Below are 16,531 nucleotides of genomic sequence, written 5' to 3'. Positions count from 1 at the left end.
AAAACCAAAACAAAACCCAAAAACCCAAAAACCAAAAACCTGTCAACCACTGGGTTTATGGAAGTATTCTTTCAAAGACTAGTTAATGAATCACCTATAAACATATGGATTCCACACCATACACAATGATAACAACATAAATGACTTTTGCATAGTTTATTCTATAATTCCTCCTCTCTTTTCCAGAGTAGGGAACAAGTTTCTCAACTCTTATGGACTAATGGGATTCCTGAACACATATTAAGTCATGTAATTAAATCAACTTCAAAAAGTAACACCGGAAATTAAACTAGCACTGATGAACCGCAGATGTCCTTTACTGTAGTATCCTCTCAGGGAGAAAAACATATTCCTGTTCTTTCAATATGTGAGATAAGATGATGAATCAAACAAAAATGTCTTCCTTTTCATCATCAGCTTTTATCTCCATGTTACTTCTTCACCAGGCTTCAACTCTCTGTATAGGAAAAAACCAAAACAAAAAGAGGGAAGAGACTAAAATTAGTATCTATCTTTTTAGAATAATCATTAAAAATGTAAGTATTTATGTTAGCTTATATTCAACAATACTTTGATTTTGAGATTTATGCAAAAAAAATAACCTTCCTTGCAATTGTTGTCAGTTAAAAATCTTTCCATACTGATAAACTTTCTCCTTTCTTTCCAAAGCTTCAATGGGCTGACTCCTCTGAATTTCCATTCATTTAAATGGAAGCACAGAACAGCTTTTAAAAAGTTGACAGACTTTTAATTGGATCCAAAATGAAAAATTCTACTTCTTCTAAATACAATAATTTATTACTTTAGTGGAATGAGAGATGTGAAAGCAGAAGGGATTTTTACAAGATGCTGACATAGCAGCCCAACTTCACTAACAAATGCATTAAGAAAAGTGCTAAGGTACCAGTGGGGTAGATTATGTCAAAAGGTTTCTTTCTTACTCAAAATTAATTTAGGTGAGGCCAGAGCTGGGGAAAAAAAAATCCACTGGCAAACTGATAGCATCCCTGCTATCAGTTTATGCAACATCTCTTTTTTCCCCTTTTTTTGTTAACCTGATGATCTAATATGGAATTAGAACTGACACAGATGAGTCAGTGCCTGAAGTTCTCTGATATAAATTCACTCTGAGAAGTCACAGCCAGAAATCTCAAACTGATCAGTGCTTATAATCACATAATTCAGTGAAGATATAGCATATGTGTCAGTTTTCAAGCACTTGGTTATTATTTTTAAGTAACACACATATATAAGAAGTATTTGGTTAAAAAGTGCTGTGATCATTTTAAGAGAGAATATTAAAACTCAAGCACCATGTTTTCTGCTGAAGTTTGAGAGACTCAAAATAATGGTTTCACATTTCATGACCAAAAACTTGACAGCAATTAAGGAGCCTTTCTTTCATGAAGATAGGTCCTAAAGATTCCATTTTCAGAGGGTATTACTGACCTAAACCACTTCATAAATGCTTGATATTTTTAGGGCTTTCTTTTCTTTTTTTGGCTACGCTTATAACTCTAAAAAAGAACTGAGAAGCACTTTGAAAAATAACTATATACGTATAAAAGAGGCATCATAAAGCAGACCTTTTATATAACAAGCTCTTGTTTCTGAAGGCAGACAATTTTTCATCATTCCATCTGTCCAAATAGCATCCAATCACAAATCCGATGGGAACAAGGATGTGAACCCAGTGGTCACGCACAGCTTGGGCGAAATTCACCATGACTGCTAGAAAGAAAAGTGTAACAGGTAAGAGGTAATAATAAATCTGCACTTGGAAACTGTTGCAAGCTTGGCACCTTTACTCTAGGATCCTAAAATGACATTGTACATGAGGGCTATCAAACACTTCCTAGGAGACACATACTATTCTCAAACCTATACCTGGGTTTCTTAGAAATAATCCTAACTGTTGACCCTGGGAAAAAGGATTTCATCCTGAAACAGGAGAGAAATAGAATATCTCTTTAATTTAGTCATTAAAGCAACTCCACAGAAGTTTGCTGCTCTGTAAAACATTAGAAACACTTTCATAACCTAAACTCCTGCAGATGAACACTTTATTACCTGTGTCAAGTCTCAGAGACAAGTTGTGTATTTAGTGGGGAGCTGACAGATAAGAAAGGACGTTTGTAAAATAAAGAAGAACATTTCTAAAACCACAGAATTGTTGTGGTTGGGATGGACCTCTGGAGACCATCCAGTCCAAGCCCTCTGCCAAGGCAGGATCACCTGCAGCAGGTGACACAGGAACACGCCCAGGTGCTTTTTGAATGTCTCCAGAGAGGGAGACTCCACGACCTCTCTGGGCAGCTGTTACAGTGCTCTGCCACCCTCAAATTATACAAGTTCTTCTTCGTCTTGAAGCAGAACTTCTTGTGTTTCAGTTTATAGCCATTGCTCCTTTTTCTGCTGCTGAGTACCACTGAAGGGTCTGGCACCCGCCTTTGAGGCATTTACACGCATTAATGAGATTTCCCCCGCAGTCTTCTACAGACTGAGGAGGCCCAGCAAACCTTTCCAACCCAAGCAAAGCCTTGCAGGTTATGGAACTACAGGAGATACCGGTGAGATGTGCCACAGACAGAGCGGCGGGCCGGAGCCCCGGCGGGCCCCGAGAGCGATCACCGCACCCGCCCACCCCCTGCGGGAGGCGCTGCCATAGGCCCCGGCCCGGCCCGGGCCCTGACCCGCGACACGGCCCCGCCACTCCCGGCTCGGCGTCCTCCGGCCTGCCCGGGACCCGACCGCCCCCCCAGGGGCCACAGCGCCATAAAGCCTCACGGCCGAGGGGCGCTTCCGCCCGCCGCCCTGTCCCGGCCGAAGGGATCGGGGGACAGGGCGAGGCGCTCCCAGGGAGGCCCGACAGCGGTTCCGCCCCCCACGCCGCTCCCGCCCCGGCACGACCACCCCATTACCGCTGGTGGCACCGGCACCGCGACCCGCCGCGGCCGCTCCAAGGGCACGGGAACGGGCGGGCCGGGACGGACCACGGGCCGCGCAGGGCGGGGGAGGAGCGGCCTCCCCCCGCGGGCTGGCGGTGGTGCCGCCCGCTGCTCTTCCGCCCGCCGCCCCTCCTCCCCGCCCCCCGCAAGATGGCGGCCAGCGCGGCGCGGGCTGGGGGTGGTTGAGGGCGCAGGTATCGGCTCTTTCGCGTCATCCTCCTCGTCCCCTTGTTCTCCTCGTCTCGGACTGCAGTGAGCGCGGGGCTCGTCCCCGTGACGCCGTCCCCGCGCGGCGAGACTCGTCCCGCCAGGCCAGGCCCGGCCCGGGCGGCGGGGCCCGGTGGGGCGCTGGAGCCCCCGGCCCGGCCTGCGCTGTGGCCCCGGCTGGGCAGGCTCTGGGTTAGAGGGGTCGCTGCCCTTGATGTGCCAGCTCTGGGTGCCTTCATTCAGCTCCCTGGAGCTGCTGTTAGCTGTGCTGCTCCTAGGGATCCTTTTTTCATTACTCTTAATGTATGCTGTAGAAAATTAACCCCACCCAAATAAGACCTGCAACAGTAGAATGTTAATATCTGAGACTTAATTAGTATCGAAGAGCTGTATTGAACAGTATTAACACCGTTAGCCTGCGTATTTTCAGGAATATGTGGAACTAGATCTGAGTAAATGAGATTTTTCTTTGTGTCAGTCAATGAAACATTTTGTCCCCCATTCAGATTAGTTCTTTTGGAGAGTAAACACTTGGAGAGGAAAATGACATCGATTATTAAGTTGACAACGCTCTCGGGCGTGCAGGAGGAATCTGCCCTTTGCTATCTGTTGCAAGTAGATGAATTTCGTTTTCTTTTGGACTGTGGCTGGGATGAAAACTTTTCTATGGATATTATTGATTCTCTGAGGAAGTAAGTAGTTCAGTTCATACACATTTTTTTTAAATAGGTCTTGGTTTGTCTTGAAAGTTTTCCAAATTCCATGCAGTGGTATAATGTATAGTGTTTCTGAATGCAAAATTCTCTTTTTTTGTTCTGTTTTGTATGTGTTTTATGTGAAGGGAATCACACTGCTGAAACATTTCCCGCAAAAACTTGGGATTATTTCATGTCAATCCAGTGATTGTATCTTTAAACTGTAATTCTCAAACTGTCCCTTGTTTGTTTCAGCTTGAATGATTTGTTTGTTTTTTATTCTCATAAATGTGACACAGTTTAGGATAGACTGACCTTGGCTCTCAACTAACTTAGAATAGTTACGTAAGTTTTAAATGGGAGAGGAAGGCCTCGTGTATGTAGGCTGAATACAAAGCAGTTCAACGCTTGGCTCTTGTTTCAAGTTGAATAGACTGTCAGGAAAACGCCTTCTGTCAGGACACCAGCCCTGCAAAGAGAAAAAAACCCCTCCAAACCAAAATCTATCTAGGCTTTAATACTGAACTTCTGCAGGCGTGCAGCAAGGAGCTGTGTTGATTGCCAGCTTAGGACTCAAACACGGAAATTTGGGAAAGAAGCTGAGCTTTTTGATACTAGTTTTATAGCATTGACACACTTGCAGTGTGTGAAATCTTTTAAGTGAGGATTGTTAGGTACTAAGGATAATTTATAAAAGTTTTCAAGTGTCTTATCTAAGACATGATTAAATAAAGTTCCCTTTTTCACAATAGCCATCGAGAAGAATGTGTGTGCCCCACTTACAACGCAAGGGAACACAAAGCTGTCAATCCAACTTGTATTTTCATTTGTTATGTGTATTTTATGCCCTCAAGTTTTTCAATTATGAAATGCAGAAAGATTTAAGTCTGAGTTCTAATTTTATGCAACACTTCACAAGGAAAAAGAAATTTTTTTAAGAGTAATAAAATCCCCAAAACAGATGTGCTACTTTTCTTAAATGATATGTTTGATCTTTTCTATATTTAAAGAAATATATTTTGATTTGATCTTTATCAGTTTAAGGATTGTTGCATCTTTGGTCCTGTTACTTGGTCACTCTCATCAGAAGAAAATTGTAGCCTGTTTTTGGGAGTATAAGCAATTTGTAGCACATCTGTACTGATATTATTTTCTGGTCCCTCAGTTAATTTACTTTCTGTTGTTCCATATATACACTAAGGTCTTTTACATCAGGAATTTGGTGTGAAACTTACATCTTCAGATCTTAAACTTATGCTTTCTGAAATCAAGTGTGTTTTTAAGTGCTTGAACATTAGGAAACACCTCTAAGGTTTAATTGCGATTTTTAAAACTGTCCCAAACCTTGAAGGGTTTAAGTTTCATTGTTTGGTATTCAGACTGTGTATTTTTTCTCAAAATAGCCCTAGCAGGAGATACACAAAACCATACAGAACTCCTTTCAATGGCTTTTGTTGCCCCTCTTTTTTTAGGCATGTTCACCAGGTTGATGCTGTTCTTCTTTCCCACCCTGACCCTCTACACCTTGGTGCACTTCCATATGCAGTTGGAAAAATGGGGTTGAATTGTGCCATTTATGCAACTATTCCTGTATATAAAATGGGACAGATGTTTATGTATGATCTCTACCAGGTATGTTTAAGTTGATACTTTGATGCACAACATCTTTGATATGGTGGAGTGTTTGAATGCTCTGTTCCTCTTTGTTTTAGTCCCGCCATAATACTGAAGATTTCACACTCTTTACATTGGATGATGTAGATGCAGCCTTTGATAAGATACAACAGCTGAAGTTTTCTCAGATTGTGAATTTAAAAGGTAAAGTTATCACCAAAGCATCAAGAAATTACTTTTATTGAAAGGTAACAGGGTAGTTAAAAGTTAAAGTAATTTTTAAAGGGACTGAGTTCTGAAGTACTGTGTGTTTTGCAGTGCTCATTTCATTAGCCTCACTTCAGTCTGTATCAATTGCCTCAGCAATTCTATCTAGAAATGGATAGAATTTTTACTTAACATGGAAGAGATCATGCCAAAGGATGTTTAGATGTTTGTTTCTCTTTTGTGTTTTTGTAACTTTTCTTGGAATTTACTGATGTCTATTAAGAGTATTTACTTGGGTCTAGTGGCAGATACCTCTGAACTTTTCATAACCAGTAACACAAGGGAAAGCTTTCTAGAGCAGGTTGCAGAGATGAAGTACAGCATGTGCATGATTTAATGGGGAGACCTTCAGTGACTCAGACCATGCTCAGTGTAGACTGTTGATGGGACCTCTGGCTATCAGAAGCTTTCCACTTGTGTTGAATGTAAAGATCAGAATAAAATAAAAACTCTATTCTTGAACAGAGACACATGCAAGCTGACCACCAGCAGTTTGTCTCGGAGGGACAGTATTTTACAGCTTCATGAATAGTGCTGCCAAAATACTTGCCTTCTTATTTGGAAAATAGAAAGAGGATGTCCTTGAGAGACTGTTGGCCCCTTTTCAAGATAGTTGTAGCAAGGTTATGTCTGCCCTGGCAATTTTTACATCTAAAGGGTAATTTTAGTGTACAACTTCTTTAAAACAACCAACTTCTTTTATATTTAATGGAGATGATTTGAAAAGTCTCAATGGAGGCATTTAAGAAGAAAATATATGTTCAATAATTAATTATTACTCTGCACTTTATGCAGCAGAGTCCAGTAACTAGTAGTTGTGGGTGGTCTCGTTTTATTCTGACAAAGATACAGGCTGGTATCAATGACAGGGAGCAACAGTGCATTTGAAAAATGCATTAGGTGCTAAAAAGTTCTGTCATCCCTGATTGCAGCACATGAACACCTTTTCTGCTATGATTTGACTTGTGTGTTTGTCATTCTGGGAAGCTTCCAAATTGTGTAATTTATGTAAGTTTTCCTAAGTACCTCAAAAGTGAGGGGTATAGCAAACGTTTAGTGTTGCCCCAGAGATTATCCTGGCTTCTATCATTGTGCTTGCTTTCTTGTGATGTGTTTTTTATATAATTTACTGTTGTTTGTGTCTATAGTTACAGCAGCCCTGCAGTGTCTCTGAGTATCAGTGGGAGTTGGGGAGAGGAAGTGATCTTTGCTTTAGTTTCTTTATTCTGGAAGAAATATAAAAGTGAATTGAAAGATATTTTGATGTTACTGGTTAGATAGGAAGGACAGATATTTACTGCCCTTTTTTTTCTCAGAAGTAATTTAAGCAGTCAGTTGTTTAAAGTTACTATCTCTTGTTCAAAGTAATGGATTTTAATATGTGTAATCTACCTAAAATACTGAAAACCTTTGTAGGCAAAGGACACGGTTTGTCAATCACACCATTACCAGCTGGTCACATGATAGGAGGCACAATTTGGAAGATTGTCAAGGATGGAGAGGAAGAAATTGTTTATGCCGTTGATTTCAACCACAAGAGGGAGATGTAAGTTCAACATAGTAATGTATAGTTCTTAGCTGAGTTAGGTGTGTATCATTTGGTGGGTGATAAAGAGGTGTGGAAGCATTTCCAGAAGTGCATTTCCAGTTCTAATAAGACCACTAATTTCATTTGCATCTAGATTAATCAGTTTGAAGCAAGCATTAACATAAGGTTTCTTTATTCCATTCATTTTTATTTATTTGTAAATTTGAAGCAGGAAGCATTTAGCAGCTGAGTAGTTTAGTTTCTGTACATGCAAATAATCTGGAATCTAGCTGTCTTATTTTTTTCTTGTAAAATAGAAAAGCAAAAAAGTGAGATTTTTCCTTTTTTTCCACAGCCATCTGAATGGATGTTCCTTGGAAATGTTGAGCAGGCCTTCATTGCTTATTACAGATTCATTTAATGCTACTTATGTACAGCCCAGGAGGAAGCAAAGGGATGAACAGCTGCTGAGTATGTATTGTTTGGGCTTCAAAAATATCAGTAATGTGATTTATTAGCTACTATAAATTATTTTTCTATGAGAAATTCATCAGCATTTAAATTTAAGAACACTTATTAAAATGTAACAAGTTTTGAATTACTCTTTTCTGATGATACTGATCCTGTGAGTTAAATGTTTTCCTAACAACAATGAGCCGTATTTGAAAACAGTGTATTTTACCCAGTATCCTTAAATCTCTTCTGGGATTTTTAAATTACCTTCCTTAACACTTTTTTTTTTTTAACTCCATTTTCTGTTGTTTTTTAATGAAAAAAACTGAAAGACATACCAAGGCAGAGAGATCTGCAGAGCTACTGAGAAAACTCCAGTCCCTTTAATTTTGGTGGAAGGTGGAAGTGTGGATTTGAATCTCTTTGGAATTTTCATTTGTTTCTGTGTCCAGGATACTTTTGAATATGATAAAACAAACAAAAATAATTCCCAGCCACACCATAAACCTTCTAACTTTGATTCAAAGTATAAGTAGGTTTTTGTCTTGTTTTTAATTCTTTTTAGCTAATGTTTTGGAGACATTAAGAGGTGATGGAAATGTATTAATAGCCGTGGATACAGCAGGCAGAGTTCTGGAACTTGCTCAGCTTCTTGATCAGATCTGGAGAACAAAAGATGCAGGATTAGGAGTCTACTCTCTTGCACTTTTGAATAATGTCAGCTACAATGTAGTGGAGTTCTCTAAATCACAGGTTTGTTTTGATTTTAAAATCCAATTATGAAGAGTAAAGGAACATTTAAAAGACTTTTCTTTTTAATAGTAAAAAATGGCAAAACACTGGGGGAATGTCCTTATTTTGTAGTGCATTTTTGTGTCTCAACTCTTTTGATCAAATAACACAGCATCCAGTTGTGACAGTGGGCATGGTTTGTGATACTGATTTCTGTTTTTATGATAATACATGTTAGCATAGTTTATAGTTGCTAAAAAAGAGAACTTAAAGTACTTGTTTCAGTGTTGGTTATGCTCAACATTATTTCTACACCTGCTGACAAATACTGAAGTAATCGTGGGCATATTACATCCTGTACTTCATATCAAACTTGTACTGCTGAAGAACTTGTATTTGTATAGATAACTTTCTCTAATACATATTTTAGGTTGAATGGATGAGTGACAAGTTGATGAGGTGCTTTGAAGACAAGAGAAACAACCCTTTTCAGTTCCGCCATCTCTCCTTATGTCACAGTCTGTCTGATCTGGCTCGAGTGCCTAGTCCAAAAGTTGTTCTTGCCAGTCAGCCTGACTTGGAGTGTGGGTTTTCTAGAGATCTTTTTATTCAATGGTGCCAGGATTCCAAAAACTCCATAATTTTAACTTACCGCACTACACCTGGAACATTGGCACGATTCCTGATTGATAATCCTTCTGAAAAAGTTATAGACATTGAGGTAAGAGTTGTCCCTATAGTTCTGGGTTTTTATTGTGGGCCATCTGGGGTCATGTGGGCAAAACTGAACATAGTTTGGTTTTTTTTAATCTTCTGGAAATGCTTCTAGTAGTAGAGAGAAACCTGAAGTCAGTATATTGCATATTTATCAAATTTGGGATAAATTTACATAAAAATAAGTCTCCAACCGAGAACTGCAAAATGCTTTTTCATGGTATGGCAAAATTAATAGAGCTGAACATGAAGTCCCTTTTACATATTTATTTTTAGACAACTTTTTCCTTTGTGTTTCAGCTATAATAGGAAAAAGTCTGCTTGCAGTTGACATACAGATCACCACAGATCATATGGTGGGTTAGTCTTGCTAGAAATTCTCCAGGTTTGGAAATTGGGAGAATCAAGTCAAATTAGTATAATATATCCCAACAGGATTAGAAAGATAAGCAAATGCTGGGAATTAGGAGATAGTTAATTACTTTTCATGCTTTCAAATTGTTTTCAATAATCTGTACACCTGTGTCTACTTCTTTCTATGTTGTTAATTTATTGAAATCCCCTGTGATTGCAGTGATAATTTCAATACTGACAATGTTGCTTTATTTTGGTTTTAGATTGGATTAAAATCATTGACTTACAGTATTAGATTATTACTAGAATTCAGTTTATTTGAAGTGACATGTACTCAGAAACAAAGAAACAAAATCTGCCATTGTTTTGCCATCTAGTATAACTTTGCTAAGTTCTTCTGGTTTGATAGTAATGATAGAAAAACTAAAACAACACTGCTTGTCTAAGAGTATTTGCTTTTGCTTATTGGAGCGAGATTTCTTGAAGACATTTTCAGAAATTTTTGGAAAGCTTAATTGACTTTATTATTTTTAGAAGTGCTTTCATTTAAAGTAGACTGTACAAATTGACACTATCATGATGTTGACATTTTTGCCATATATCTGTGTATGTCTTGTATGTGATATACAATTTATACTTGCCCTTGGTACCTAAGGACAAATATTCTTGTCAGCAGCAGATAGAAGTATTAAAGTTGTGTCAGCTACTCACAGTAACATTAATTTTAATTCTATCTGCAGTTGAGAAAACGCGTCAAGTTGGAAGGAAAAGAACTTGAAGAATACCTAGAAAAGGAGAAACTAAAGAAAGAGGCAGCTAAGAAGTTAGAGCAGTCTAAAGAGTAAGTATGTTTGCTCATTCTGCTGTTATGATCAGAGTTGAGATTTCTGTGTGATTATTCTGCTTCTTAAACTCTTTTCAGGCCTAAATTGTCTTGAGGGCCCTGAGGAATCAGAAGGGGTTGTCTTTAATCTCTTCTTCTGATAGACCCAGTATCATTTACCATTTGACTGAGCTCTTTCTCAGATACATAAACTGCCCTTGGCCTTGGTTAGTGTTATGTCAACTGTTATTTTCTAGTGAGTGTGTTTATGTAATATGAAACCTGAAGAAAAAAAAAAAGTGCTAGGTTTTTTTGGGATGTCATTTCAGGGCAGATATTGATTCCAGTGATGAGAGTGATGCTGAAGAGGATATTGATCAGCCGACTTTACATAAGACCAAACATGATTTGATGATGAAAGGTGAAGGTAGCCGGAAAGGAAGCTTCTTCAAACAGGCAAAAAAATCTTATCCAATGTTTCCAGCTCCTGAAGAAAGAATTAAATGGGATGAATATGGTGAAATTATCAAGTATGTGGTGGTAATGTATACTAACATAGTAGCTATGAAATAATCAAAAACTAGAAGGAGTTAAATTCACCTTTTTGTCTCTTCTGCAGCATTGCTATATGCCCTTCAAACTGCTAAGTCTTACAGAAAGCTTGTGATAAGGATTGAAGCTCAAAAGTGCTGATCCTTTGCTTGTGTTCACATGTCTTGGGATGTATTTTCATTGCAGGCTTTTTCTTTAATCTTTTGAGATAAAAGATTTTAAATTATTTTAAGCTTTCTTCTGCTTTAAATTTCACTTAATGTTAAATTTGTGAGGTGAGAAAATGCTGTTCATCCTGACAAAATTTAGTGGTATTTGCAGCTTTACATAAGAAATACCTGCTAGAAATCCTCAGTTTTCTAGTATTTCCGAAGTTATTCAAGTTCTTTTTTAAGATAGGAAGGTCATATTTTCCAAATCAGTTCTGTTCAAGTATGGAAATGTTTGGCAGGTGTAGTGAAATTGCTGGCAATAACAGTTACAAAAATATCTTAGTAGTAATAATCAGCACTATTTGTTTTTATATTAGGTAGAGCTTTGGTTTTACTCTAAAAAGCAAAATGCATTTCATTCTTTAGACCTGAGGATTTTCTAGTTCCAGAACTTCAAGCAACAGAAGAAGAAAAAAGCAAGTTAGAGTCTGGTCTAACAAATGGAGAGGAGCCTATGGACCAGGATTTATCAGATGTTCCTACCAAATGTATTGCTGCAACAGAATCCATGGAAATTAAGTGAGTAACTTTGTTCTTCTCAATTCTGCTAGAACAGTGGCATGGGTACAGTGCGAATTGGGTAAAAGGCTAGCTAGGATTTTAGAAAGTGGGAAAGAACTTGATTTTTATTTATTTTTTTCCCCAAGCTAAGCTGTATTTTACTAGTCTTTCTGGGAGCACAGAACAGTGTTATGGTTCCCCACTCTTGAGGGATTTGGGTTGTTTCCTGTCTTATGGAAATAACTGGAAGAGACAGAAGAAATTACACAAGAGTATGTTAGGAAAGATATTTAAATATGTTTTGTTAAAAGGATAACATATTCAAATATGTTTATTTCATGGATAAATTAATTTTTTTGGTAACTTTGTAAGTAATTTTGTGAATGTATAGTGTTAAATACACAAATGCTAATATTTGACAATTGTATTTTAGAGATTAATAATATAAGTTGTGCTGACAGCTTTTGTTGATATTCAATAATTAAAAAATATGTAATGAATTATTTTGGAGCACTCAAAGGTTTAATCTTTTAAACTAAAACATTATTCTTGGGTTTTTAATTCAAACTAGAGCCAGAGTTACATACATTGACTATGAAGGACGTTCAGACGGGGACTCAATTAAAAAAATTATTAACCAAATGAAACCAAGACAACTGGTCATTGTCCATGGACCACCTGAGGCCAGTCAGGACCTTGCAGAATGTTGCAGAGCTTTTGGTGGAAAAGATATTAAAGTTTACATGCCCAAACTTCATGAAACTGTAGATGCTACAAGTGAAACTCACATTTACCAGGTAAGTTACTGGAATTCTTTAGATGTGTAACTACTGTGGACTGTAGTAGAGCTGTATGAGCAGAATGTAATTTGTCCTCTGTTCATTAGGAGAGGAGAGGTGATACTACCTGCGAGTACAATTAGTTTCTGTTTTCTATATAAGCATTCTCCTGAGGCTTATTATTCAGAAGTGTTTGAAAGCTTGAATGTGAGATCAGTGTATTTTTACCTTTCTGCAAAACACAATTTTCATGTCCACGGGGCCATCAGTTTGCTTTATTGAACTATTTACAAATTTATAATGCCTATATTTAGAATACCATTATATACTAGCTGCAATTCAGGATTCTCTTTGGAATCTCACATGGAGCCTTAAAGAGCTAGAATAAAAAAATGCTTCATACTTAAACAGTACCTAAGCGTGAACGTGTAAAATTAGGAGCAAGTTAATGATAAAAACAAATAAGATACCCATTCCCCCTAAAAAATTAGTGTGATGATTCTTGGAAAGCAAGGTTATGATAATGTATTGCTGTGTGTTAGCCATGAAAATGAAATGAAGTATATGAAGTTCTAAATAAGAAAGCTGGAATAGCTTTTCACATAATAGTAAATTATGTGAAAATTGTGTATGGTCCCAGTTAAGTTTTGGAAGTTGTTTAGAGGGAAGTCTCTGACAAACACTTTTTGCAGTAGTCCTTTATTCCTTTATTCTTTTAAAGTTAATAGAAAAATGTTGGTAGAATTGTTGAAAGAGGTATTTCTGTTTCTTTCCAGAGAAAAATCTGTTACCCTCTAGAAAGCAGAAAATTTCAGTTACTAAAAATCATCTAGTTATGACAGCCTTAAAACAGTGTGTTTTCTGCACAAGGTTTGTTGGGTGGGGGTTTTTGTTGTTCTTTAAGGCTGTGAGAGTTGCTAGTGTGTAAGAAATGACCCAGAAGTGCAATGGTGATGTTGAATTTGAAAATAATAGATGTGAGTGAAGTGTCAGTGTCACAGTGTCATTTGAGTGGGCTGTGCTACACATGGGTGGGTAGCTGGTGGTTATATCTTTCACATGGTTGCAGCCTTGATTGCACTATGGGAGTCATGGACTTTCTAATGTGGATAACAATCTCTAAGAGTAGAGCTTTATATAAAGGATTAAAGTCCCAGAGTCCACCAGAGGAATCAGGGTAAGGGCACTTAAGAATCTTATATTTACAACATCCTTTCTTACAATAAAATAGTAATTAAATTTTTTTTTGGAGGGTTGAAATTTTGAACTATTCATCAGTAACCTAAATGTATCTACAGAAACTCTGAATTTGCTAAGACCAACTGAGGAACAACTCGGCTGCAAAAAAGGTTTCTGGTTTTTTAAAGGAAATGATTGCTCTTGCTGTAAATTTAAGTCAGGTTTGCAGTTCTATAGATTCTTTTTTATTTTAGCCAAGATGAGAAAGGTGTTGATCTCTGCTCCTTTTTAAGTTGTGATATGAGTGTTACACGTATTAATTACAAAATATATTGCCTTGGTGATACCAATTGCATCCTTTCTCTCCACGAGATTGCATGAATCAAACCCATTGGAAGGATGGTAAGGAGAAACTTACTAATCTTTAAAGCTTGAAGACCTCAGTATTTTCCATCAAACTAATAGTACTTTTATTTTTCTGCAACCCAGGTCAGATTGAAAGATTCTCTTGTCAGCTCTCTTCAGTTCTGTAAAGCCAAGGATGCTGAGTTGGCTTGGATAGATGGTGTTCTGGACATGAGGGTTTCAAAAGTGGATACTGGAGTTATTTTGGAAGAGGGAGAGTTGAGAGAAGATGAAGACTTAGAGATGCAAGTGGATGTGCCTTCTTCAGACTCGAGTGTGATTGCACAACAAAAGGCCATGAAAAGCCTCTTTGGTGATGATGACAAGGAGATGTGTGAGGAGAGTGAGATCATTCCTACTTTGGAACCTCTGCCACCTCATGAGGTACAGAAATGATGCTGGTCTGGATTTCTTTTATGAAAACTTGTGTATTCATTTGTTGTTTTCTAGTGTTTGGAGGTTGATACTGTGATCTTAGTCAAATGAAATTGAGTTTTCATGTTTGGGTTTCTCTGTTAAACCTGGTGCTGTTCTTTGTTTTGAAGCTTTTATACTTTTCAGTAAGGATGATCTTTTGCATCCCTTAACAGTACCTAGCATACAGTACTATATATTTATGAAATAACATTTTAATTAGTGTATGTCATATCTGTAATTAGTGCTTACAGGTAGAGAAATCAGTTGGTGTTAGTCACTTCTGGATTTTATTATGTTTTGTTGATGGTATTGAAAGTACTTCATATACTTGAGATACAGATCTTTGACATTTATACATCTGCTTCTATAGTAGTGATTTGAGGGTTCATGAAATTTATCTATTCTATAAATTTACCCTAACTCTTAAAATACTTTGCATTTTTAGGAGATATTATTTTATCTTTCTGTTGAATGATTCTAGTACCTTTTAATCCTAGAATTGCTTTTTAAGATTCTCTGTCTCACAGTCCTAAGTGTAGTCTGTTCTGGGAGCTAGAGAACTGTGGAGACAACTCTAAAGTCTATTCAGATTCATGACAACCATCATAGCACCCTGTACTGATCAGCAGTACTGCTCACCGCAGCTCAGTCCCTGGCATAGCATGGCTTGGAAGAGGGATCTTCATTGTAGCTTTCTATGTGTCTTCAATATGTGAGCAAAGAAAAGCATTTGCTTTTTGTGATGGGTAACTTCTAAGGCTTTTCTATCCTGAAGATGTTTTGCTGCAGGTGAACAGAAATAGAACCAATTTAGAGTCCTGTAGTCTTGGCCTCACTGCTGCCTACGCAATAATGCAATCTTTGGAAAAAGGGAAGGTGTTAAATAGAAGTAGTAAAAATGTGTGTGTTGTTTTGAAGGTTCTTGGACATCAGTCTGTGTTTATGAATGAGCCAAGACTGTCTGACTTCAAGCAGGTTCTCTTGAGGGAAGGTATACAAGCTGAATTTGTTGGAGGAGTGCTTGTGTGCAACAACCTGGTGGCTGTCCGTAGGGTAGGTGTTCTGTGTTTTTAATCTCTCTGGCAAATAATATTATAAAATAATATATATTATTTTAGTAATCAATAAAATATTGTTTTAGTAATCAAAGAAATTTCTTGTTAATGTAAAGATAATTAATTAAAACATGTCTTTTGTTTCAGACTGAAACAGGGCGTATTGGATTGGAAGGCTGCCTCTGCCAGGACTTCTATAGGATAAGAGACCTTTTATATGAGCAATACGCTATTGTCTAAGAAAAGTGCTGCAAAGATGTTTTCTCTTGAACTTTTACAGACAATGGAGGTTTCTCCCAGTTCTGACTTTTTGTAGTTTTCTAATTTATACAGGTAAACCTAATTCATAAAGAACAGTTAGCTGCCATGAACATGTAAGTAACTGCTACTGTTGTTCATAAATCTGTTGGTACATTCCATGTAGTTGATTCTTAAACTGTTACAACTTGGCATCTCCCACATAACACATTATAAATGAGTTTATGATTATGAATGCATCTCAGGAAAGGTTCAATTTGTCAGGGTATGTTTTGGTTTCACAGATTTCCTGTCGAAGAGTACGAAACATGTAAAAGTCATTCTTCTGTTCTAAAATAAGACTGGATAAAGAACTTTGGTTTCTTTGGTTTCATTTGTTTTGGTTTCTGTGTGGTTGTTTTTGGTTTCAGTTGCTTGGGGGTTTTTTTAGTAAGTTTGATTTGGGGAACAGTCTCAAATATTTTCCTCTTTTGTTTTTAAATTGAGTTTAGTTGAACTACATTAGTAACAGCCCACTTAAAGCTAGACCACCTAAAGTTTTCCCAGTGTTAATCTGGCCACATATTAACGCTATATCTGTTCCATCTTACTGATTTGTTTGAAATAGCATTTCATATTGTAATCTGTAGGATAAAAAAATTACTTGGGCAATTACTCTAAGAAGATTGGATGATATTTTCAGGCAGTTTAAAATGCAGTAATTATGCATCTGAGTAACTTCTGCACAAACTTACAGAATTTCTAATTCCTAGCTCTTGCAAAATTATGCCAATTGTAAAACCTTTTCTGAGTTCTGATTTTAAACCTTTTCAAAGTCTAAAGCCTTTATCTGTGCACT

The 16,531-nt window shown here is 37.5% G+C and overlaps 2 protein-coding genes across 3 annotated transcripts; one reads left to right on the top strand and one right to left on the bottom strand.

Moving 5' to 3' along the window:
* Window positions 1-141: 141 nt before the first annotated feature.
* NDUFB1 (NADH:ubiquinone oxidoreductase subunit B1) lies at window positions 142-3,054 on the bottom strand. Of its 2 annotated transcripts, none has more exons than XM_083863658.1 (3): window positions 2,922-3,054; window positions 1,587-1,728; window positions 142-457 (listed from the first exon to the last, which is right to left on the bottom strand). In XM_083863658.1, the coding sequence occupies exons 2-3, from the start codon at window positions 1,724-1,726 to the stop codon at window positions 421-423; spliced, it is 177 nt and encodes a 58-aa protein (XP_083719784.1). In that variant the 5' UTR covers window positions 1,727-1,728; window positions 2,922-3,054; the 3' UTR covers window positions 142-420. The 2 variants fall into 2 exon arrangements, with proteins under 2 accessions (XP_083719784.1, XP_083719785.1); XM_083863659.1 differs by having other exon boundaries at window positions 1,587-1,731; window positions 2,922-3,048.
* An 18-nt stretch (window positions 3,055-3,072) lies between these two features.
* CPSF2 (cleavage and polyadenylation specific factor 2) lies at window positions 3,073-16,066 on the top strand. The gene is made up of 15 exons (XM_083863656.1): window positions 3,073-3,142; window positions 3,662-3,847; window positions 5,323-5,482; window positions 5,563-5,668; window positions 7,148-7,277; window positions 7,615-7,730; window positions 8,278-8,465; window positions 8,875-9,165; window positions 10,253-10,353; window positions 10,665-10,865; window positions 11,466-11,618; window positions 12,172-12,397; window positions 14,048-14,347; window positions 15,299-15,433; window positions 15,583-16,066. Exons 2-15 carry the CDS (start codon window positions 3,699-3,701, stop codon window positions 15,673-15,675), a joined length of 2,349 nt encoding a protein of 782 aa, XP_083719782.1. The 5' UTR covers window positions 3,073-3,142; window positions 3,662-3,698; the 3' UTR covers window positions 15,676-16,066.
* The last annotated feature ends 465 nt before the right edge of the window (window positions 16,067-16,531 follow it).

This window comes from Zosterops lateralis, assembly GCF_965231275.1.
Source record: "Zosterops lateralis genome assembly, chromosome: 6".
NCBI lineage: Eukaryota > Metazoa > Chordata > Aves > Passeriformes > Zosteropidae > Zosterops > Zosterops lateralis.
The sequence above is the reverse complement of the archived record's forward strand: the minus strand, read 5'-3'. Positions and strand labels throughout refer to the sequence as shown.

Bases quoted from the DNA above. Each gene is read 5' to 3' on its own strand.
- NDUFB1 (XM_083863658.1), bottom strand. From the start codon at position 1,726: ATGGTGAATTTCGCCCAAGCTGTGCGTGACCACTGGGTTCACATCCTT. The intron at 458-1,586 runs GTCTGCTTTATG...TTTCCTATACAG, and splicing joins AAGAGCTTGTTATATAAAAG to AGAGTTGAAGCCTGGTGAAG.
- CPSF2 (XM_083863656.1), top strand. From the start codon at position 3,699: ATGACATCGATTATTAAGTTGACAACGCTCTCGGGCGTGCAGGAGGAA. The intron at 3,848-5,322 runs GTAAGTAGTTCA...CTCTTTTTTTAG, and splicing joins ATTATTGATTCTCTGAGGAA to GCATGTTCACCAGGTTGATG. The intron at 10,354-10,664 runs GTAAGTATGTTT...ATGTCATTTCAG, and splicing joins AAGTTAGAGCAGTCTAAAGA to GGCAGATATTGATTCCAGTG.